This window comes from Ranitomeya imitator, chromosome 3 (assembly GCF_032444005.1).
Source record: "Ranitomeya imitator isolate aRanImi1 chromosome 3, aRanImi1.pri, whole genome shotgun sequence".
NCBI classification, from domain to species: Eukaryota; Metazoa; Chordata; class Amphibia; order Anura; family Dendrobatidae; genus Ranitomeya; species Ranitomeya imitator.
Window position 1 is genome coordinate 229,708,610 of NC_091284.1, and position 24,520 is coordinate 229,733,129.

A 24,520-nucleotide genomic window follows, 5' to 3' on the forward strand; every position below is an offset into this window, starting at 1 on the left:
CGTCACATTGCGTTTGCAGAGCCCCTAATGTACCTAAACAGTAGAAACCCCCCCACAAGTGACCCCATATTGGAAAGTAGACCCCCTAAGGAACTTATCTAGATGTGTTGTGAGAACTTTGAACCCCCAAGTGTTTCACTACAGTTTATAACGCAGAGCCGTGAAAATCAAAAATATTTTTTAGCCCCCAGTTTTGTATTTTCCCAAGGGTAACAGGAGAAATTGGACCCCAAAATTTGTTGTCCAATTTGTCCTGAGTACGCTGATACCCCATATGTTGGGGTAAACCCCTGTTTGGGCACATGGGAGAGCTCGGAAGGGAAGGAGCACTGTTTTACTTTTTCAACGCAGAATTGGCTGAAATTGAGATCGGACGCCATGTCGCGTTTGGAGAGCCCCTGATGTGCCTAAACAGTGGAAACACCCCAATTATAACTGAAACCCTAATACAAACACACCCCTAACCCTAATCCCAATGGCAACCCTAACCACACCTCTAACCCAGACACACCCCTAACCCTAATCCCAACCGTAAATGTAATCCAAACCCTAACTTTAGCCCCAACTTTATTTATTTATTTATATAGCGCTAACATATTCCGCAGCACTTTACACACATTATCATTGCTGTCCCCATTGGGGCTCACAATCTGAATTCCCTGTCAGTATGTCTTTGGAATGTGGGAGGAAACCGGAGTGCCCGGAGGAAACCCACGCAAACACGGAGAGAACATAAAAACTCTTTGCAGATGTTGTCCTTGGTGGGGCTTGAACCCAGGACTCCAGCGCTGCAAGGCTGCTGTGCTAACCACTAAGCAACCCTAACTGTAGCCTTAACCCTAGCCCTAATGGGAAAATGGAAGTTAATACATTTTTTTAAATTTTTCCCTAACTAAGGGGGTGATGAAGGGGGGTTTGATTTACTTTTATAGCGGGTTTTTAGTGGATTTTTATGATTGGCAGCCGTCACACACTGAAAGACGCTTTTTATTGCAAAAATATATATTTTTTGCGTTACCACATTTTGAGAGCTATAATATTTCCAGATTTGAGTCCACAGAGTCATGTGAGGTCTTGTTTTTTGTGGGACGAGTTGACGTTTTTATTGGTAACATTTTCGGGCACGTGACATGAATTTCTTTTGGGGGAGGCGTTTATACCGTTCCGCGTTTGGTATAATTGATAAAGCAGTTTTATTCTTCGGGTCAGTACGATTACAGCGATACCTCATTTATATTATTTTTTTATGTTTTGGCGCTTTTATATGATAAAAACTTTTATAGAAAAAAGCATTAAGCTACTTACTGGTAGCGGCATTTTTCGGAGGCCCATGACAGCACTACGAGAGAGGGGATCCGCCCTCCAGGAACAGGAAACCTACAGATACAAAAGGGCGGCACCTCTCCCTATGCATCAGTTGTATTTCAGAGCCTGAGAGGACTACCGCGGTTAGTAGCACACAAATATACATTATATACAGTTTATGTACAAAAATAATCCATCATATTGAACTATATACCACACGTGAGATCTATCTATCTCATTATATATACTATAGGAAGTGCAACCCCCACGTGAATAGGGAGGGAACTAAGGGTGCTGTCATGGGCCTCCGAAAAATGCCGCTACCAGTAAGTAGCTTAATGCTTTATTCGGATTCCCATGACAGCACTACGAGAGAATTACAGAGATGTAAACTACCTTAGGGAGGGACTATAGCCTGCAGCACCCTTAACCCGAAGGTGAGATCAGAAGAGAACCCCAAGTCCAACCTATAGTGCTTGAAAAAGGTGGAAGGGGATGACCACGTAGCTGCCTTACATATCTGGTCGATCGACACTCCAGATCTTTCAGCCCAGGATGTAGCCATGGCGCGGGTGGAATGTGCCGTCAGATTCTGCAGAGTTGGACCTCCACCTGCAGTATAAGCCAGAGAGATAGCCTCCCTAATCCACTTCGCTAGCGTGTACTTTGAAACTCTAAGACCTTTCCTGGGACCTTGGAAGGATAGAAACAACGCATCCTCTCTCTTCCAAGCATCAGTGACTGATATATATTCTAATAGACATCTCCTAACATCTAATGTATGGAGTAACTCCTCTTTGGAATTAGAAGGATTAGGGAGAAATGACGGTAACACTATCTCCTGAGATCTGTGAAAATCTGAGGCCACTTTTGGTAAATAAGCTGGATCTGGTCTGAGGACTACTCTGTCCTGTAGAAATTTTGTATAAGGGGACAGCCTAGAAAGAGCCTGTATGTCTCCTACCCTACGAGCAGATGTAATTGCCACCAAAAACGCTGTTTTGAGGGATAGTAATTTAAGTGAGGCTGAATGTAAGGGCTCAAATGGTTCCTTAGTCAAGGCTGAAAGGACTAGATTGAGATCCCAAGGCATTGACCTATTCCTGTGTATAGGTCTGGATCTACTAGATGCTTTGATAAACCTTGATACCCAATAATTACCCGCAATGTTACAAGAAAATAGAGCCCCCAGGGCTGATACTTGTACTTTTAGTGTACTTGTGGATAGATTTAGCTCTAGCCCCCTCTGCAGGAATTCTAGAATCTGGTTGATTGGTATACCCTCTTCAATATTAAAATTTGAAGAGGCCAGAAACTTCCTCCAAGTTCTAGAGTAGATCTTAGTTGTTATGTTTTTCCTACTCTTCATAAGGGTATCAATTAGGTTTGGAGAAAAACCTCTGCTTTTTAACAATGACCTCTCAAAAACCATGCCGTCAAATGGAGACCCTTCACTTGTGGATGGTTGATCGGACCTTGATGAAGTAAGTCCGGAATGTCCGGCAGCACCCAGGGGTCTTTCACGGACATGGTCCTGAGCCAGGAAAACCAAGCTCTTCTAGGCCAGAACGGAGCGATCAGTATGACTCTCGCTTGATCCTCCCTTATCTTTCTGACCACCAGCGGCAATAGATTGAGCGGGGGGAACGCATATGCCAATCGGAAATCCCATCTGATCAGGAAGGCATCCACTGCCAGTGGATATTCCCTGGGATTTAAGGAACAGAAATTTATCGTCTTTCTGTTGTGCTTGGTGGCAAATAAGTCCACTTCTGGATGACCCCACATGCGGACAATCCGGTTGAAGATCTTTGTGTTCAGAGACCATTCTCCTTGTTTTAAGGTGCTTCGACTTAGAAAGTCTGCTCTTATATTCTCTCTCCCTCTTATGTGAACTGCGGATAAAGATAGAAAATGGTTTTCTGCTGTCTGGAGCAGGCGATCCGCTACTTCCATCAGGGACTTGGAGCGTGTTCCACCCTGGTGATTCACATAGGCCACTGCCACCTGGTTGTCGGAGAGGATTTTGACATGGTGACCCTGTAGATATACGAGGAGTTCTTTAATTGAGAATTCAATTGCCACTAACTCCCTCTGATTGGAAGAGGCTGATGTTTGGGGATCCCATAAACCCTGGACTACTACGTCACCCATGTGTGCCCCCCCCCTCCTCAGACAGCTGAAGCTGCCGCTCACCATCACTCTCCATGATGTGGATGTGACCCAAGGCAGAGCTCTAAATCCAGCTCCTGCTTAAATCCCCCTCAGATCCGGTCAGCAGGCTGCCTGGCGCCACGCTCATTGGTTCCTGCTGATGAGGCTACAGCTGGGGGGTCAGCGCAGTGTGTGAGGAGTCCGGCGTTCAGGATCGATGGGCGCCGCCATCTTGGATGAACTGCGCATGCGCAGTTCCCCAGTGACCCGGAAGCGCCTGCTGACTCTGCCCCCTCGACGTCACTGCACCCGGAAACGCTCCAGCTAACGCTGAGAGCGATGCAGGACGCCGAAGAGCACGCAGTAGCGCTCCGGATAGCGTTCCCCTCCTGGCACCGCTACCTCACCACCGCGCTGCACCACCACATGAACCGAAGGAGCGCTATACTTACCGGCGCTGAAGGAGATCAGGAATCATCCGGACTCTGCTCCCTGCTGTCTACGTCACTGACGTGCAGTCCAGCCAGGACCACCGTGACGTCTTCCAGGGGCTTCCGCACCGGCCGAGGTAGGAGACCCCCCCGCTACCTGATTCGGTCCGGCCGGCCTGGGATCCATTACGAGATTCATCTGTAGGATCCTGTCCCTTCAGGAACAGGAAACCAACTGATGCATAGGGAGAGGTGCCGCCCTTTTGTATCTGTAGGTTTCCTGTTCCTGGAGGGCGGATCCCCTCTCTCGTAGTGCTGTCATGGGAATCCGAATAAATAATTATTTTGGCATCGCTTTATTCTGAGGACTATAACTTTTTTATTTTTTTGCTGATCATGTTGTATGGCGGCTCGTTTTTTGCGGGACAAGATGACGTTTTCAGCGGTACCATGGTTATTTATATCTGTCTTTTTGATTGCGTGTTATTCCACTTTTTGTTCGGCGGTATGATAAAGCGTTGTTTTTTGCCTCTTTTTCCTTACGGTGTTTTCTGAAGGGGTTAACTAGTGGGACAGTTTTATAGGTCGGGTCATTACGGACGTGGCGATACTAAATATGTGTAGTTTTATTGTTTTTTTTTTTTTATTTAGATGAAGAAATGTATTTATGGGAATAATTTTATTATTTTTATTAACACATTTGGTTTTTTTTTTTTTTTTTACTCTGTCCCGGGGGGGGAGGGAAACATCACAGATCACTGATCGGACAGTTTGTACAGCACTCTGCAGGGCCCGGATGCCGTGGCCATCTTGGATCCGGGCCTGGAGCCGGGAGGGAGGTAAGGAGACCCTCGGAGCAACGCGATCACATCGCGTTGCTGCGGGGGTCTCAGGGAAGCCCGCAGGGAGCCCCCTCCCTGCGCGACGCTTCCCTGTACCGCCGGCACACCGCGATCATGTTTGATCGCGGTGTGCCGGGGGTTAATGTGCCGGGGCGGTCCGTGACCGCTCCTGGCACATTGTGCCAGATGTCAGCTGCGATAGGCAGCCGACACCCGGCCGCGCTCCCCCCGTGAGCGTGGCCGATCGCTATGACGTACTATCCCGTCGAGGGTCAGATAGGCCCAGGGCACCTCGACGGGATAGTACGTCTAAGGTCAGAGGGGTTAAAATGTACTTTATTAGTGGGACAAGACCGCACTGGCTGAAGTTATCTAGTCACTCCCCTGAAACAATATAGTGTACATGAAATGCGTATTAAAAAAAAAACACATTCAGAGACATGACCATAAAGTAAAATTTATTAGTTAAAGGCTATCCAACTTTAATAAAAAAAAAAATATATGCATATAAATATGAAAACAGACAAAAAGAAAATAAATGCAGGTACCCGAGACATGTCTTTATGTCAGACATGTGTAATGATTTACAGACACATTTGCATTGTGCAGAATATTAGCATAGGTTTAACAATAAAAAAACAAAACCGTGTGTGTGTGTGTGTGTGTGTGTGTGTGTGTGTGTGTGTGTGTGTGTGTGTGTGTGTGTGTGTGTGTGAGAGTGTGAGACCAGGTACAATTAGTAGTAAAAATATAGTTTATTGACAGTTCAGAACTTTACCAAGTAACCACAAACAATACAGTAAAGTGGAAAGTACGCAAAAAGAAAACAGAAAAGCCAAGGGGCGACTTATTGCAACTGCCCGACTGTGTCTAAATTTCCATAATCATCTAAAGTGCTTGTGCAATAGGATATCACGGTGGCAAGAAAAAACCCTCTCTCACAGAGAATGTCAGAATCACTACATCCGAACGGAATCCTAAGGGTATGTGCACACAATGCGGATGCGTTTCTGTAGCTGCCGGTCCGCAGCAGTTTCCCATGCATTTACAGTTCAATGTAAACCTATGGAAAACAAAAAACGCTGTGCACATGCTGCGGAAAAAAGCGTGCGGAAACGCAGTGGTTTACATTCCGCAGCAGGTCCCTTCTTTCTGTGGATTCCGCAGCAATAGAAATCAGCAGTTGTAAAGCCGCAGTGAAAACCGCAGAAAAACCGCGGTAAATCCGCAGCGGTTTTCCACTGCGGATTTATCAAATCTCCTGAAATCTGCTGCGGAAAAATCCACAGTAGACCAGAATACGTGTGCACATAGCCTAAACGGAGAGAGGACTTACTGCAGGCAGAAGCAAGAGGGCCCCTGGCCAGGTGTTAGATGACCCTGACGCGCGTTTCGTGTGTTCACTACACCGCTTATTATTCCCCTTGAAGGTGTAGTGAACACGCGAAACGCGCGTCGGGGAGTCATCTAACACCTTGGCTGGGGCCCTCTTGCTTCGGTCTGCGGTAAGTCCTCTCTCCCTTTAGGATCCCGTTCGGATGTAGCGATTCTGACATTCTATGTGAGAGGGGTTTTTCTTGCCACCGTGATATACTATTGCACAAGCACTTTAGATCATGGGTGTCAAACTGCATTCCTCAAGGGCTGCAAACAGGTCATGTTTTCAGGATTTCCTAGTACTGCACAGGTGATAATTTAATCACCTACACACATCATGATTACAGCACCTTGTGCAATGCTAAGGAAATCTTGAAATCCCGCATGGTTTGCGGCCCTCGAGGAATGCAGTTTGACACCCCTGCTTTCATTTTATTGTATCTTTTGTGGTGATTTGTGGTTACTTGGTAAACTTTTGAACTTTCAATAAAATAGATTTTTACTAATTGTACCTGGTTGCTCTTGTTTCTCCTTATATATACACTGCTTTTGAGTGGTACCTATTTTTTTTTAATCCTCGATGGGTTATTTATAGCCCGGTTTATGACATAAATATGTCACTGAGGTATTTGTGTCTATAAACGAGCAATATATATATATACACATATACAAACAATATTAACAGTGGAGATGGCTTCCATCGTAGTTCACCTCCCAACCCAGAGTTCATTGCTCATGTATACCAGCCAGGATTCTAAAAAGATGATTTTGAGAATAAAGTGAAATATCATTTGGTAGTAGAAAAATTACCTAGGACTGTCCTAACAAATCATGTCAGCAGCATCCTGATCCAGGCACAGAAATGTCGTTTATGTTTATGTAATCTCCCTGTAGTGGGGAAGAGGAACGTCCAGATTCTCTTGCCTCCATCATTCTTTCAATAAGAACCCTGCATAAAATACAAGATTTAAAAAATAAAAAAATAAAAGATTTTAATAAGAAGGTTCAGTAACAAACCATTTTGCTTCCCACTATTGTAACAATATAAATCATACCATAAGTGTATACCACCAGTCCCTGAGTTACGAAAAAGGTTATTTTGTTCTTAACCTCTTCACCCCCAGCATGTTTTCACCTTCATGACCAGGCCAAATTTTACAATTCTGACCAATATCACTTTATAGAGGCAATTTTCAAATTTAAGCCCTAAAACCAAAGTTATTTCACAGAAAATTAATAAATAACATTTCCCATATATCTAGAGTGATTTCTCGTTTTTCTTCAACAAAATTTACAAAACCACTTTTTTTTTGGCACCACATTACGATTGAAGTGACACTGATGGGTCTATATGACAGAAAATACCCAAACGTGACACCATTCTAATAAAAAAAAAAAAAAAGCACACTTCAAGGTGCTCAAAAACAACATTAAAGAAGTTTAATCCTCTAGGTGCTTCACAGAAATTTTTATAATGCGGTAGGAAAAAAAAATTTTTTTTTCCCCCTTCACTAAAATTTTTAATTTAGACCCAATATTTTTATTTTCACAAGGGTAACAGGAAAAAAAATGGACCACAAAATGTGATGTGCAATTTCTCCTTAGCATGCAGATACCCCATACGTGGGGGAAAACTATTTGGGTGCATGGCAGGTCTTGAAAGGGAAGGCGCGCAATATGACTCTTTGAAGGCAAAATTTGCTGGAATAATTAAGATGCCAGGTCACGTTTGGAGAGCCCCTGATGTGCTTAAACAGTGGAAACCCCCCACAAGTGACATCATTTTGGAAACAAAGACCCCCTCAGTGAACTTATCCCCCACAGGTGTGTCACAAATTTATAATGTAGAGCCCCGAAAATAAAAAAAATAAAAAATGTTTTTCCCACCAAAATGTTATTTTATCCCAAGTTGTTTTTTATTTTCACAAGCCACATAGCAATTATATAGTCTAAATAAAGAAAAAAAAAATAGAAAACACAAATATTTGGACGGTTACAGAGTCTTCTTGATTTGGCCTGAAACCACCAAGATCCAAGTGTAGTCTTTCAGGTTTAATTAAAGGGTTGACCAAAATATCCTGTGAAATGTTTTAGGAATTGCAACAATTTTTCTACAGGAGGATCGTCAGCAGACCCCCAGCTGTCATGACAACCCATCGGCACTCATGTGGCAGGGGTGCCAATGGGCAGGATCAATGACGCGCTTCCTGTCTGTGTCTTAAATGTCACAGTCAGTGATTGACTAGGCATTCAACTGGTTACAAGCCTTGGGTGGATCTCTGATTCACCCGCAGCTGTTAAAGGCACTTGATGGCTGACTGAATCAGCCATCAAGTGCGGTGAAAGAAGAGGGTTCAGCGTGCAAGCTTGCATCAAAGGCAGGGACATGGCCAATGACGTAAATAACGGTCGTGAAGGATGTAAGGTAGCTGTAGGACATCTAGTAGATGGGAGACAAGCCTGGAGTAACGCTTTAGTACATACGGGACTAAAAAAGGGTTAAAAATCATAGTAACATAGTTAGTAAGGCCGAAAAAAGACATTTGTCCATCCAGTTCAGCCTATATTCCATCATAATAAATCCCCAGATCTACGTCCTTCTACAGAACCTAATAATTGTATGATACAATATTGTTCTGCTCCAGGAAGACATCCAGGCCTCTCTTGAACCCCTCGACTGAGTTTGCCATCACCACCTCCTCAGGCAAGCAATTCCAGATTCTCACTGCCCTAACAGTAAAGAATCCTCTTCTATGTTGGTGGAAAAACCTTCTCTCCTCCAGACGCAAAGAATGCCCCCTTGTGCCCGTCACCTTCCTTGGTATAAACAGATCCTCAGCGAGATATTTGTATTGTCCCCTTATATACTTATACATGGTTATTAGATCGCCCCTCAGTCGTCTTTTTTCTAGACTAAATAATCCTAATTTCGCTAATCTATCTGGGTATTGTAGTTCTCCCATCCCCTTTATTAATTTTGTTGCCCTCCTTTGTACTCTCTCTAGTTCCATTATATCCTTCCTGAGCACCGGTGCCCAAAACTGGACACAGTACTCCATGTGCGGTCTAACTAGGGATTTGTACAGAGGCAGTATAATGCTCTCATCATGTGTATCCAGACCTCTTTTAATGCACCCCATGATCCTGTTTGCCTTGGCAGCTGCTGCCTGGCACTGGCTGCTCCAGGTAAGTTTATCATTAACTAGGATCCCCAAGTCCTTCTCCCTGTCAGATTTACCCAGTGGTTTCCCGTTCAGTGTGTAATGGTGATATTGATTCCCTCTTCCCATGTGTATAACCTTACATTTATCATTGTTAAACCTCATCTGCCACCTTTCAGCCCAAGTTTCCAACTTATCCAGATCCATCTGTAGCAGAATACTATCTTCTCTTGTATTAACTGCTTTACATAGTTTTGTATCATCTGCAAATATCGATATTTTACTGTGTAAACCTTCTACCAGATCATTAATGAATATGTTGAAGAGAACAGGTCCCAATACTGACCCCTGCGGTACCCCACTGGTCACAGCGACCCAGTTAGAGACTATACCATTTATAACCACCCTCTGCTTTCTATCACTAAGCCAGTTACTAACCCATTTACACACATTTTCCCCCAGACCAAGCATTCTCATTTTGTGTACCAACCTCTTGTGCGGCACGGTATCAAACGCTTTGGAAAAATCGAGATATACCACGTCCAATGACTCACCGTGGTCCAGTCTATAGCTTACCTCTTCATAAAAACTGATTAGATTGGTTTGACAAGAGCGATTTCTCATAAACCCATGCTGATATGAAGTTAAACAGTTATTCTCATTGAGATAATCCAGAATAACATCCCTCAGAAACCCTTCAAATATTTTACCAACAATAGAGGTTAGACTTACTGGCCTATAATTTCCAGGTTCACTTTTAGAGCCCTTTTTGAATATTGGCACCACATTTGCTATGCGCCAGTCCTGCGGAACAGACCCTGTCGCTATAGAGTCACTAAAAATAAGAAATAATGGTTTATCTATTACATTACTTAGTTCTCTTAGTACTCGTGGGTGTATGCCATCCGGACCCGGAGATTTATCTATTTTAATCTTATTTAGCCGGTTTCGCACCTCTTCTTGGGTTAGATTGGTGACTCTTAATATAGGGTTTTCATTGTTTCTTGGGATTTCACCTAGCATTTCATTTTCCACCGTGAATACCGTGGAGAAGAAGGTGTTTAATATGTTAGCTTTTTCCTGGTCATCTACAACCATTCTTTCCTCACTATTTTTTAAGGGGCCTACATTTTCAGTTTTTATTCTTTTACTATTGATATAGTTGAAGAACAGTTTGGGATTAGTTTTACTCTCCTTAGCAATGTGCTTCTCTGTTTCCTTTTTGGCAGCTTTAATTAGTTTTTTAGATAAAGTATTTTTCTCCCTATAGTTTTTTAGAGCTTCAATGGTGCCATCCTGCTTTAGTAGTGCAAATGCTTTCTTTTTACTGTTAATTGCCTGTCTTACTTCTTTGTTTAGCCACATTGGGTTTTTCCTATTTCTAGTCCTTTTATTCCCACAAGGTATAAACCGCTTACACTGCCTATTTAGGATGTTCTTAAACATTTCCCATTTATTATCTGTATTCTCATTTCTGAGGATATTGTCCCAGTCTACCAGATTAAGGGCATCTCTAAGCTGTTCAAACTTTGCCTTCCTAAAGTTCAATGTTTTTGTGACTCCCTGACAAGTCCCCCTAGTGAAAGACAGATGAAACTGCACAATATTGTGGTCGCTATTTCCTAAATGCCCAACCACCTGCAGATTTGTTATTCTGTCAGGTCTATTAGATAGTATTAGGTCTAAAAGTGCTGCTCCTCTGGTTGGATTCTGCACCAATTGTGAAAGATAATTTTTCTTGGTTATTAGCAGAAACCTGTTGCCTTTATGGGTTTCACAGGTTTCTGTTTCCCAGTTAATATCCGGGTAGTTAAAGTCCCCCATAACCAGGACCTCATTATGGGTTGCAGCTTCATCTATCTGCTTTAGAAGTAGACTTTCCATGCTTTCTGTTATATTTGGGGGTTTGTAACAGACCCCAATGAGAATTTTGTTACCATTTTTCCCTCCATGAATTTCAACCCATATGGACTCGACATCCTCATTCCCTTCGCTAATATCCTCCCTTAAAGTGGACTTTAGACAAGACTTTACATAGAGACAAACCCCTCCTCCTCTCCGATTTTTACGATCCTTTCTAAACAGACTGTAACCCTGTAAGTTAACTGCCCAGTCATAGCTTTCATCTAACCATGTCTCGGTTATTCCCACTATGTCAAAGTTACCTGTAGATATTTCTGCTTCTAGTTCTTCCATCTTGTTTGTCAGGCTTCTGGCGTTTGCGAGCATGCAGTTTAGAGGATTTTGTTTTGTTCCAATCTCCTCACTGTGGATTGTTTTAGAAATGTTCTTACCTCCCTTCTGAGTATGTTTTCCTGGGTCGTCTTTGATCGAGTCTAATGTTTTTCTTCCCGTCCCCTCTTCTTCTAGTTTAACGCCCTCCTGATGAGTGTAGCGAGTCTTCTGGCGAATGTGTGTTTCCCAGGTTTGTTGAGGTGTAGTCCGTCTCTGGCGAGGAGTCCATCATACCAGTAATTCACACCGTGGTCCAGGAATCCAAATCCTTGTTGTCTGCACCATCGTCTTAGCCAGTTGTTTGCATCAAGGATCCTGTTCCATCTCCTGGTGCCATGCCCATCTACTGGAAGGATAGAAGAAAAAACTACCTGTGCATCCAGTTCCTTTACTTTCTTCCCCAACTCTTCAAAGTCCTTGCAGATTGTCGGTAGGTCCTTCCTTGCCGTGTCATTGGTGCCAACATGTATCAGAAGAAATGGGTGGACGTCCTTGGAGCTGAAGAGCTTTGGTATCCTATCGGTCACATCCTTGATCATCGCACCTGGAAGGCAGCATACTTCTCTTGCAGTTATGTCCGGTCTGCAGATGGCTGCTTCTGTGCCTCTCAGTAGTGAGTCTCCCACCACCACCACTCTTCGTTGCTTCTTGGCTGTACTTTTTGCTGTCACTTGTTGCTGTGTGCCCTTTTCTTTTTTGCTTGCTGGTATTGCTTCATTCTTAGGTGTGCCATCTTCATCCTCTACAAAGATTTGATATCGGTTCTTCAGTTGTGTGGTTGGTGATTTCTCCATGGTCTTCTTGCTTCTTTTGGTCACATGCTTCCACTCATCTGCTTTTGGAGGTTCTCTGACACTTTTTGCACCTTCTGTGACCAGTAGAGATGCTTCTGTTCTGTCTAGAAAGTCTTCATTCTCTTTGATGAGTTTCAAAGTTGCTATTCTTTCTTCCAGACCCCGCACCTTTTCTTCTAAAAGGGCCACTAGTCTACACTTCTGACAGGTGAAATTGGATTCTTCTTCTGGTCGATCTGTGAACATGTAGCACATGCTGCAGCTCACCATGTAGGTTGTCACATCTGCCATGTTGCTCCTAGATCCTGCTGACTTGCTGTGTGTTTTCCTTCTTGTGTAATCTACTCAGCCAAGCTCTCTTGCAATAATGTCCTACAGGCAAAAATTCGCGACCATGACAGCTCAATTATGAGCAGCTGAAGAGTTGGCTGCTCACCTTATCTCCACCCCCGGGTGTGGTTCACTGTGTAAAATGAGACTTGCTTGTCTAAAACAGGTCTGTGTGTATATAGGTGTGCAGATCTCCTAAGTTTTCCTGTAATGTGGTTTATAAGGACTGAAATAAACCAGCCGGATTTTATATAGAAATACAGTAGTTTCTGTGATACCACAGATCACTCTCAAGTGAGTAGCATTGTTACATTTGGTGTTGAACATCAGGCAGCATTCCCAGGGAACACGTGCGATTGCTACAGAAGTACTGCGTGTCATGGGTGAAGGTGGCTATAGGCCATGGAGCAGAGTATGACAGAAGGGAGGACCTGATTAAACAACTGATGCAAGCTCAACAGCTACAGAAGCAACAGGTGGCACAACAGGAAACAAGCAAGCTGCTTATACAACAGCTCCAGGATCAATAGATCCAGCAGCACAAGGAACAGATTCAGCAGCAACATTAGCATCTAGAACAGGAGCAGCAGATTGATTTACACACAGAGGCGCTCCATGGCATGGCGTCAGCGCCGACTCCAAGGTCAGCTGATGATTTTTCTATCTGGATGGCGGTGAGGACAGCTTTGCAGAAAGTGATCCCGGGTGACTATACAGAGGCCTTTCTAACAGTTTTTTTTATAGGGTCACAGCTAGGGAAAAACTCAAGAGCAGTTGGTGGATGTTATGGCACCATACTTCATGGCCTACCATGATTTGGCCTTGCAGGATGCCAAAATATGCAAAATTGAAAACTTAAATTTTGGCGCGCTAGGGGTAGAGGAGTGAATGACAATGTCTGTGTCTGTCCAGGCACAACGGGTCAATTACTGGACACATCACCGTGACAAACCCACTCACTCCAAAATGCTTGATATGCTTCACCTCGTCCAAAAGTGCTTGCAGCCGGAGTCAGGTTTGTGCACGCACTTCCAAGCCGGATCCAGACTTAGTTTGCCCAGAAAGATTTTGGGAACACCAATTACTTGGCTGGACTGGTTGAAAGGCATCAGCTGGCCAATGAAAGGCATCAGCTGGCCAATGGTCCCCTAGGAAGACAAACCACTCCATACTGAGGGTCCCCATCAGGGTGAGGAGGCTAAAAAGGGAGTGGGTCATCCAAAGTCATGTCGGGGATCTCATAGAGGGATGTCATTTGCTGGAGATGTCACAGCCCAGATCATATTGCTGTCTACTGTCCCCTGACCAATGAGCAAATGGACTGTAGCATAGGACGTCTGTGTTCATTCTACGCATATCCGGCTTGCAGTGTAGACTGTCCACCCAGAGAGGGGCCCCAGGAATGTCCTGTAAAAGGTGAATGGTCTGCAAATCAAAGAACTATTAGACTCGGACTTTGGTGACCCTCATGAGAGCCCACACTCCCTCTTCAGTTGATCCCAGCTAAAAAAGGTGGGAGTCCGCTGCATTCACAGGGATGCTAAAGACTCTCTGGTGGCCATTGAGACAGCCCAAGGTACCGAGTCCCATGGGGTCTGGGTGGTCCAGGATTTATTGCACCCAATTATTATAGGCCGGGACTTTGTGTTGTTTTGGGACTTGTGTGGGGGAGGGGGCGTAGATCTTGATTGCTCAGGTAAGAGACAGGTTGGCCCTAAAGAAGTCTCACCATCCCCATAGCCTGATGCATTTTCCTATTGTGTGATGGTGGGAGATGAGAAGGTAGTATCCCCGTAGGCCAACACTCCTGAGATAGGGGTGACCAGAGAAAACTATGGGTCCGTCTAACTTAGGGACCTAACTCTAAAGGAAGTGTTCAATAATGTAATGGCTATAAACAGCATAACACAGGAGCTGGTGGCAGACACCAGATTTCCATATTTTACGATGAGTGGCGACTTATTGTACCAGGTTACTAAGGTCAGAGAGGAAATAGTGGAGCAATTGTTGGTACCAGGACCCTATAGACTGAGGGTGTTGGACAGGGACAATTCACATGTCTTGGTTGGCCATCTGGGTGTTGACAACCCAAAAACAGGTCAGGCGGAGGTTCTATTGGCTCTAATGTCACCAGGAAGTCCTAAGGTACTGCAAGTCCTATCCCAACTGCCAATTAGTAGCTCACACCTCTCACTTTTGTAATTGTACCGCTACCCATCAAGGAATGGCAAGAAAGTTACCTCGTTAAAACTCCATGTTTGCTGGTTAAGCCAGAAGGGGACATTGAAGACGTCACAATAGGATAAGCACTGTTGGAAGTTCCTAAAACGGCAATGACGGGAATTGCTGCAGCAAAATTGGAACTGGTTCTCAGATTTGCCAGGGTGTACAGATGTCAGAACACGATTTTTCTACAGAAACCCCATGTGCAGGTGAATTCGAGGACCTACTGAATTCCAGAGACCGGTTGAGAACTGGGCTCCAAGGAAGTGAAGTGTATGCTGAATCTCTAAGTCACTGAGGAATCAAAGAGTGGGTGGTCTAACCCAATTTTCCTTGATCCAAAACCACACAGAAAATGGAGATTCTGTAATGCTTATGGGAAGCTGAACGAAGTCTCCAAGTTTGACACATATCAGATGCAGCGTGCTGATGAGCTGATAGAGAGACTTGGGCCAGCAAGTTACATAACCTTGGATCTAACAAAGGGATATAGGCAAATCCCCATGTCACAATAAGCCATGGAGAAAATGGCTTTCTCTATGCCCGATGGTTGCTTCCAATATGTCCAGATGATGTTTTTTTTTTATCAATTAGTGTTTATTAAAGATTTCCAAAACAATACAGTGCAGTCAAACAGTAATAACAAAGTAGGGGAGAGAAGCGGGGTGGGGGGAGATGAGGAGTATAGGCATTCACAAGACATTATCTAGCAATTCAGTTATAGACAAGGGGTCCTGGCAAACTATGGCAGAATAAGAATATTACAAACAAAAAAACACATGTCAATTATGCTTACTTATTCCCACTCAAGTAAACGATCAAACAAGGTGGTGCGGGTCAATAGAGGAATGACCACTATGTAACCAAGGGTGCCAAATATTTTGTCTTTTGGTTTTGGCAGTCATGGAGTGAGCCAAGGCGAGTTCATATTGGCAGTGGACATCGTTTATTAATTAATTCACTAATATTGGGAGAATTAGTGTCTTTCCATCTTGAGGCTACTAATAACCTGGCAGCTATTAGAATATGTGATAGTGTACCTCGAAGTATGTGTGGAATGTCCTCCAGGCCGATGTGAAGAATGGCCTGCCTAGGTGACAGTTGGATCCCCAAGACCTGTGCAATTAAAAGGTCCATATCTCTCCACCAGGGCTGAAGAATTGGACACGACCACCAGGTGTGTTCCAGAGTTCTCCTGTGACCGCACCCCCTCCAGCATTTGTCTGACCCGGCAGGGTCATAGTGAGCCACCTGAACAGGATATTGATACCATCTAAGGTGTACTTTTTTCAATTGTTCGAGATGATTGACGCAGGCAGATACCCGTAATACTTCACCCAGTCCATCCTCCCAATCTATCGGGTCAGATAGGAAGTCCAGATCCTGTTCCCACTTGATCATATATGGCAGTTTAACATCTTCTGCTGGGTCGTTTAAGGCTTTATATATAATTGAAATTCACTTCGGGCCAGAGTCAGGCAACAAGAAATAACCGTTAACCCTGTTATTTAAATGGGAGTTGAAGAAAGGCGAGTTTGGGGAATTATGAAGTAGATGACGTATCTGCAAATATTGATAGAAATATCTCCGGACATTCGGGAAGCTGGAGGCCAAGCGGTCAAAGGGGACAAGGCCAGCGGCACCCAATATCTGCCGTAATGTTACGATTCCAGCATCAACCCAAGGCTGGAGATTAATAAATGGGATGTGTGTCTCAAGGGCTTTTAAGGATAGGGAGTCATGAGATAATTTAATCAAGGAAGGGACCAGTGTCCTCCAATAGTGGAGCGCGATTTTCATGGTTGGCAAGGTAGGAGAATATAATCAGTGATTGCAATAGATTCAGCCTCAAGAATCGTGCAGGTAGAGCTAGTTTTGGCATAGTAGTTTTCTATTTGGAGCCATCTATGGTCTTTGTCCGCCTGCCACCAGTCTCTAAGTCCAGTTAGTATGGCCGCTCTATGGTATAGCATGAGGTTCGGCATTCCCAGACCTCCCCGTTTGTACGGATAGTACATCGAGGTCCTAGAGAGTCTAGATTTGATTTTTTGTGTGACCAAATATAATCGTATGTCATAGTTTGTAATTTCAAAATCAAACGTTTGGGGATTTTTAATGGGATACACCTAAGGAGATACAGTATTTTAGGCAGGATCATCATTTTGAAAACATTAATCCTGGAAATCCAGGATGTCATAACTTAGTGAAAATGGTCAAGTTGTGCCCTAACCTGTGTGATCAATTTAGAGAAATTCTTCTTGACAATCTGCTCAGAACCCGTCAATATAACTCGCAAGTACAGGATACCCTCTGTCATCCATTTAAATGGAAACTCAGCCTCCATTTTCGACTTGGCCGCGCATGGAACCGCCACCGGAAACAACAAGGACTTCGTGGGATTCAACCTGTAGTATGACACATTACTGAATTCCCCGAGTTCCAAGGTAATAGCTGTCAAGGATGTCTTCAAGTTGACACTGGATAGAATAACATCATCAGCATACAAGCCAATTCTGTGCTCCATCTGTCCAACCCTGATGCCGGTGATATTAATAGAGGTTCTTATGCGTTCAGCGAGCGGCTCCATGCACAGTGCGAAAATAATAGGAGAGTGGGCAACCTTGACGAGTGCCATTCGTGATCTGAAATGGACCAGATAAAAAAACAGGACGTCAAGACCCTGGCACAAGGAGTGGAGTACATAGCACAGATTGCTGAGAATATTGGGCCCGACAGTCCAAACTTTTCCAATACTGCCCGAAGATACCCCAGTGCACCCTGTCAAAAGCCTTCTCAGCATCAAGCGACAGGAATGCACTGGGTAGGCCAGACAGCTCGGCTATTTTAATCAGATTCAGCATGCGCCACACCCCATCTTTCCTCTCACGTCCGGCCACAAAACCCACTTGGTCCGGTGAAATTATAGTTGGGATAATAAGCTTTACTCTGGACGCTATAATTTTAGTGAATATTTTGACATCCGAATTGAGCACAGCAATGGGTCTAAAGTCACCAGGGTGTGTGAGGGGTTTCCCAGGCTTGGGTATGGCAGATATGGTAGCTTCCAAACCAGGGGCCGTCACAGTACCCGAGTCTCTCCACACCGAGAATAATCTCTGCAAATATGGAGTCAGCAACAGATAAAAGGATTTATAATAGTCATTCGTCAGCCCGTCTTGGCCTGGGGCCTTATGAGATTTAATTTGTTTAATTGTCGAGTTAATTTCTACATCTGTGAAGGGAGAATTAAGGTAGTTTAGCTGCTCAGATGTAATACGGGGTAATTTTATAGAGTCTAGATATTTATAGATTGGTGATCCGGTTGGGGAGCAGAAGGGTCATCTTTTAAATTATACAAGCCGGTATAATATTCTGCAAAAGCTTGGACTATGTCCTGAGGGTTCCTGAGGGCCTTCCCATTTTTATCTAAGATATGGTCCACTCTTGATTTAGCTTCCCTCTTACGTACTCGTTACTCCAGGAGTGCACCTGCCCTATCACCTGCGGCATATAGATTAGTCTTGAATTTCTTCATGTTCTGTGCATATCTGGCCAGAAGATTTTCTCTCAATTTAAACCGAATCTGATAGATCTCCTCGGAGATAGAAGGTGTGGGAGCAGACTTGTTGATATTGTCTAAATATTGCAGGTGGGAAAGTAAAGCCTCTCTGCCACTCTCCCTTTTCAGGTAGGAAGCTTGTTGGAGAAGCACACCTCTAATCACTACTTTATGCGCCAACCATAAGGACTCATCAGAAACCTCTCCATTATCATTTATCTGAAAGTAGTGTTCCAACTCCGAAGAGATTCTATCTAACACCTCCCCATTCAACAGCAATGCGTCGTTTAATTGCCACCTAAAGGCTGGATTAGCTTGGTGTGCTAAAGTAAGAGTTAGAGTGATGGGAGCATGATCAGACCACATTATTAAGCCTATAGTTGCGGATCTACATCTGGACAAGGTTGCACTGTCTGTTAGAAAATAATCAATACGGGAGTATGTGGAATGCCTGGAAGAGTAAAAGGTATAATCCCTCTCGGATGCATGCGAATATCTCCAATAATCATGCAGGTGAAATTCGCCTGTGAGGAGAGTCAATTCCACTCTAGGTCGTCTGCTACCAGCAGAGCAATCAAGGTCCACATGCATGGGGAGATTAAAGTCACCACATATTATATTGCTGCCCTTCACATTCTCAGAGACCTCATGAAGGGTTATTCTCAGGAATTTATGTTGTCCCTCATTGGGAGCATAAAGATTTGTCAACGTGTGTAACTCACCATTCAATAAGCACGTGATAGTTAAGCACCTACCCGTGGGGTCATTATTTTGCGCTATCAATTTAAAAGCGATTGTATTTTTCACCATGATGAACACACCAGCCTTTTTGGTTGGGCCATTAGCAAATAGAATGTGTGGGAAGAGGGGATGACGAAACCTAAAATTATCCTCGACCAACAAATGGGTCTCCTGCAAGCAGATAATATCTGCCTCGACCACTTCATCTCCCTCCACATCATAGATCTCTTCTCAGGGGAGTTTAAACCCCTGACATTCAAAGAAAGAATTTGTAAAGTCATGGTACCATTATACTAAAGTCTATACTGCTGGTATTACCCAGTGACCCCACTGGCAGTGTACCAAAGCTTATATACAAATAACTGCCAGTTCCATAATAACAATCAAAAATCAATATAGACAGAGAATGCCCGGGGATTTGGAGAGAAAAAACCTGGATGGAAGAAAGGGGAAGGGCAATTATGTAGTAAAAAGAACCAAAAAAATAAAAAGTAAAAACAAAGGAAAAAAAAACCAAAACCAAAACATAGGTCAATATACGAGGAATCCTCGTAGGAACGTCCGGAACAGTCCAGACAGTCCGCAGAACAGAATCTGCGTGGAGGGGTGGAAGTGAGAGGTTCACAATCCAAAGGCCCACTGAGGGGTGCAGTAGGAGAGCTCAGCAATCCAGACACCGTCCGTGCGGCACTGTCAATCTGTAGACCAGCCTGAGGCTATTTTCTTTTCTGTATCCGCAGGTCTGGGAGCAAAGGATATTTTCCAGGCCGTAAGCCTCTCCTCTGCCTGTGCAGGCGACCGTGCGTCTTTCATAAGTGATAAACGCACAGGATTAAACCCCCATCGGTAACGTATGTTGATGTCTCTCAATGCTTTACAGACAAGGGCGTATTCTCTCCTTTTGGCCAGGGTAGCAGCTGACAAATCCGGGAAGACCTGGAGATCCCGGATTTCAGGGGGTAGGTCAGGGGGGCTCCTTATCTGCCGCAGGAATGTCTCTTTAGTAGTGTACAAATGAATCCGTGCAAGGATGTCTCTAGGAAGAGATGAGTCTAGATGCTTGGGCTTGGGTGTTCTATGTACCCTGTCTGCCAGTAGATCTCTCGAGGAAAGGGAGGGCAGGACAGCCTGCATAAAATTCTGGAGGAAAGCAGCTAAATCTTTATCTGCAACATTCTCAGGGATTCCTCTCACACAAATATTGCTCCTGGATCTGTCCTCTAAGTCGTGCAATTTATCAAATGCCCCTGCTAACTTGCCTTTTATAGCTTGGTTTTCATCTACCAGAGCGTTAATTACAGAGACATATTCGGACATTTTGTTTTCCAAATGATCCGTGCGGGCCCCTAAGGAGTTAATATCTCCTCTTCTCTCCTTCAACATGTCTTACATATCCTCTTTTAATGAGGCGCGTATAGATGTGAGGAATGCTTTCATATCCCCCCTGTTCATAGGTGCAGAGCTGCTATATTGTGCTCCCGCTGAGGTCTCACCTCTTTCTGAATCCTGGGAGCCGCGGGAGGAGTGTGATGATCTGGAGGGAGAAGCCGCCGCCATTTTCCCTGCGGCATGTGCGGTTTGAGACCGCAGAAAGAAATCTGGCAGGTGAGGAGGAGAGGCCTTCTTATGAGATCTGCCTCGGGTCATCATGTGCCCAGTCGTGCTGCGGTGCTAGCGGTAAGCGCCTCAGCGGTCAGGAGAGTCCGTAAAAGCCGGTATGTTCCGCGTTATGTCTGGTGGTGCCAAAGCTCGTCACCTCATTTTAGGTCCAGCATGACAAGGTTAGGTGTGGGATAAGCCCAGGACAGTGTACTGGAGGGTACAACTCAGTGATGATGTTGTAGAAGCAGAGGAAAAACATACAGGAAGCACACTGTCTCTGATATATGTCTTATTGTTCTTCTGGGTGCTGCTGCTGGAAAAGGGATGGGATTCCAAAGAAGTAGTTTATCTTCTCTTAAGGTACCTTCACACTGAACAACTTAACAACGATAACGATAGCGATCCGTGACGTTGCAGCGTCCTGGATAGCGATATCGTTGTGTTTGACACGCAGCAGCGATCAGGATCCTGCTGTGACATCGCTGATCGGAGCTAGAAGGCCAGCACCTTCAGCGTGTGATGCCGATCCAGCGATGTCTTCACTGGTAAACCGGGTAAATATTGGGTTACTAAGCGCAGGGCCGCACTTAGCAACCCGATATTTACCCTGGTTACCATTGTAAATGTAAAGCACAGCGGTGACGTCACCGCTGTGCTCTGCTTTACGGCTGGCCCTCACAGTCAGTGCGGGAAGGTGACGGCGAGGGACATGACAGACACCGGAATGTAAGTATGTAGTGTTTGTTACATTTACAATGGTAACCAGGGTAAACATCGGGTTACTAAGCGCGGCCCTGCGCTTAGTAACCCGATGTTTACCCTGGTTACCCAGGGACTTCGGCATCGTTGTTCGCTGGAGAGCTGTCTGTGTGACAGCTCTCCAGCGACCACACAACGACGAAACAGCAACGCTGCAGCAATCGGCATCGTTGTCTATATCGCTGCAGCGTCGCTTAATGTGACGGTACCTTTATGGAGGAGAGTGACAGTGGTAGACGATCAGCTTCTGTTGACTAGAAGGGATATTGTCAGCCTCCCTTATCTCTCACACTAAAGTCGTGTTTGCTCAGCAGAGGAGGATCTGTCCTGGCCCCCCCACTATGAAAACAGGGCTATTGCAAGCGTGTGCAGGCTGTAATCACCGCTATGCTCAGGGGGAATCTCCTAATAGATCTGACTGTGGGCAGAGAAGGATTAAGGAAACCTCTGGAAGATGATAAAAGTGCTGGTGTTTCTGCTGTTACACGTTTGGAAAGTGAGAGGTGCAGAGAGCAAATAAAGCTACGTTCACATTTGTGTTGCGTCGGGCGCAACCGCGGCGACGCATGCGTCATGCGCCCCTATATTTAACATGGGGGTGCATGGACATGCGTTGCACTTGCGTTTGAGTCACTGCAGCGCATGCGTCAGGGCGCAGAGGACGCTGCATGACGCAGTTTTTTTCTGCACCAAAAACCATGAAAAAGTGAACGCATGCGTCACAAAACGCTGCGTTGTTCCATGATAATGCTGATGCCTGCTAGAGAATCCCATGTCTAGGAGGTAGAAGATGCCCAGAATAAAGGTACCGTTACACTTAGCGATTTACCAACGATCACGACCAGCGATACGACCTGGCCGTGATCGTTAGTAAGTCGTTGTGTGGTCGCTGGAGAGCCGTCACACAGACAGCTCTCCAGCGAACAACGATGCCGAAGTCCCCGGGTAACCAGGGTAAACATCGGGTTACTAAGCGCAGGGCCGCGCTTAGTAACCCGATATTTACCCTGGTTACCATTGTAAATGTAAAAAAAAAAAAAAAAAACAAAAAACACACTACATACTCACATTCCGGTGTCTGTCACGTCCCTCGTCGTCAGCTTTCCGCACTGACTGAGCGCCGGCGGTGACGTCACCGCTGTGCTCTGCTTTATGGCCGGCGCAGACACAGTCAGTGCGGGAAGCTGACGCCGGGGGACGTGACAGACAACGAAATGTGAGTATGTACTGTTTGTTTTTTTTACTTTTACAATGGTAACCAGGGTAAATATCGGGTTACTAAGCGTGGCCCTGCGCTTAGTAACCCGATGTTTACCCTGGTTACCAATGAACACATCGCTGGATCGGCGTCACACACGTCGATTCAGCGATGACAGCGGGTGATAAGCGACCAAAAAAAAAAAAAAAAAGGTCCTGATCATTCCCAGCGACCAACGATCTCCCAGCAGGGGCCTGATCATTGGTCGCCATCACACATAACGAGATCGTTAGCGGGATCGATGCTACGTCATCAAAAGCGTGACGTTGCAAAGATATTGTTAACGATATCATTATGTGTGACGGTACCTTTAGGAGTTAAAATGATTAGACGCCCATTATTCACTAGAATGAGGGAACCACAGTGCTAGTAAAGCACAGCAGCCCTTTCAGACCAGCTATTGTAAAGCATCCTACAAATAAAACCTTAGATAGCCATCTCCCATACACAGGAGCACTTGCTTTGCCAAACAATCCTGTGTTCTCTATAGGTACCGTCACACTGAACGATATCGCTAGCGATCCGTGACGTTGCAGCATCCTGGCTTGCGATATCATTCAGTTTGACAGGCAGCAGCGATCAGGATCCTGCTGTGCCATCGTTGGTCGGCGCAGAAAGTCCAGAACTTTATTTCGTCGCTGGATCTCCCGCAGACATCGCTGAATCGGCGTGTGTGACGCCGATTCAGCGATGTCTTCACTGGTAACCAGGGTAAACATCGGGTTACTAAGCGCAGGGCCGCGCTTAGTAACCCGATGTTTACCCTGGTTACCAGCGTAAACGTAAAATAAACAAACACTACATACTTACATTCCGGAGTCTGTCCTCTCCGGCGCTGTGCTTCTCTGCACTGTGAGCGTCGGCCAGCCGGAAAGCACAGCGGTGACGTCACCGCTGTGCTTTCCGGATGGCGCACACAGTCAGTGCAGAGAAGCACAGCGCTGGGGGACAGACACCGGAATGTAAGTATGTAGTGTTTTTTTTTTTTTAACGTTTACGCTGGTAACCAGGGTAAACATTGGGTTACTAAGCACGGCCCTGCGCTTAGTAACCCGATGTTTACCCTGGTTACCCGGGGACCGGCATCGTTGGTCGCTGGAGAGCTGTCTGTGTGACAGCTCTCCAGCGACCACACAGCGACGCTGCAGCGATCGGGATCGTTGTCTAGATCGCTGCAGCATCGCTTAATGTGACGGTACCTTATGAGAGAACTGCTACTAGATCAGATCTCGGACAGCTCTCTCTTAGAGAACAAAAGAATTGTTAGTTCAAAATGAGACCTACCAGATCTTCCTATCCCCAGACATCATTTATCTCAAACATTTTGGAGGCCCCCCCCCAGACATATTAGACCATCAGCCTATCACATTGATATTGGCAAGTTCGTCCGACTTTAGTCTGTATGTGTATTAAGGTACCCTCACACTCAGCGACGCTGCAGCGATATAGACAATGAGCCGATTTCTGGAGCGTCGCTGTTTAGGTCGCTGTAGAGACGTCAAACACAGCAACTCCAGAATGATGCAGGAGCGATCCAGTGACGTAACGGCGACTCACTTATCGTTCTCGCTGGTTGTTAGCTCCATGTAAAACGTTGCTGGCATTGTTGCTTTTGATGTCAAACATGACGATACACGCCGACCTGACGACGAAATAAAGTTCTGGACTTCTAGCTCCAACCAGCGATGTCACAGCGGGATCCAGATCGCTGCTGCGTGTCAAACACAACGAGATCGCTATCCAGGACGC

The 24,520-nt window shown here is 45.1% G+C and overlaps 1 protein-coding gene across 1 annotated transcript in view; it reads right to left on the reverse strand.

Moving 5' to 3' along the window:
* Positions 1-5,169: 5,169 nt before the first annotated feature.
* RAB29 (RAB29, member RAS oncogene family) overlaps positions 5,170-24,520 on the reverse strand; it is a 46,711-nt gene continuing 27,360 nt past the window's right edge. Inside the window, exon 5 of the mRNA XM_069756245.1 lies at positions 5,170-7,058. Within this exon, the coding sequence (XP_069612346.1) occupies positions 6,944-7,058 (115 nt within the window). The 3' untranslated portion in view covers positions 5,170-6,943. The remainder of the gene's footprint in view (positions 7,059-24,520) is intronic.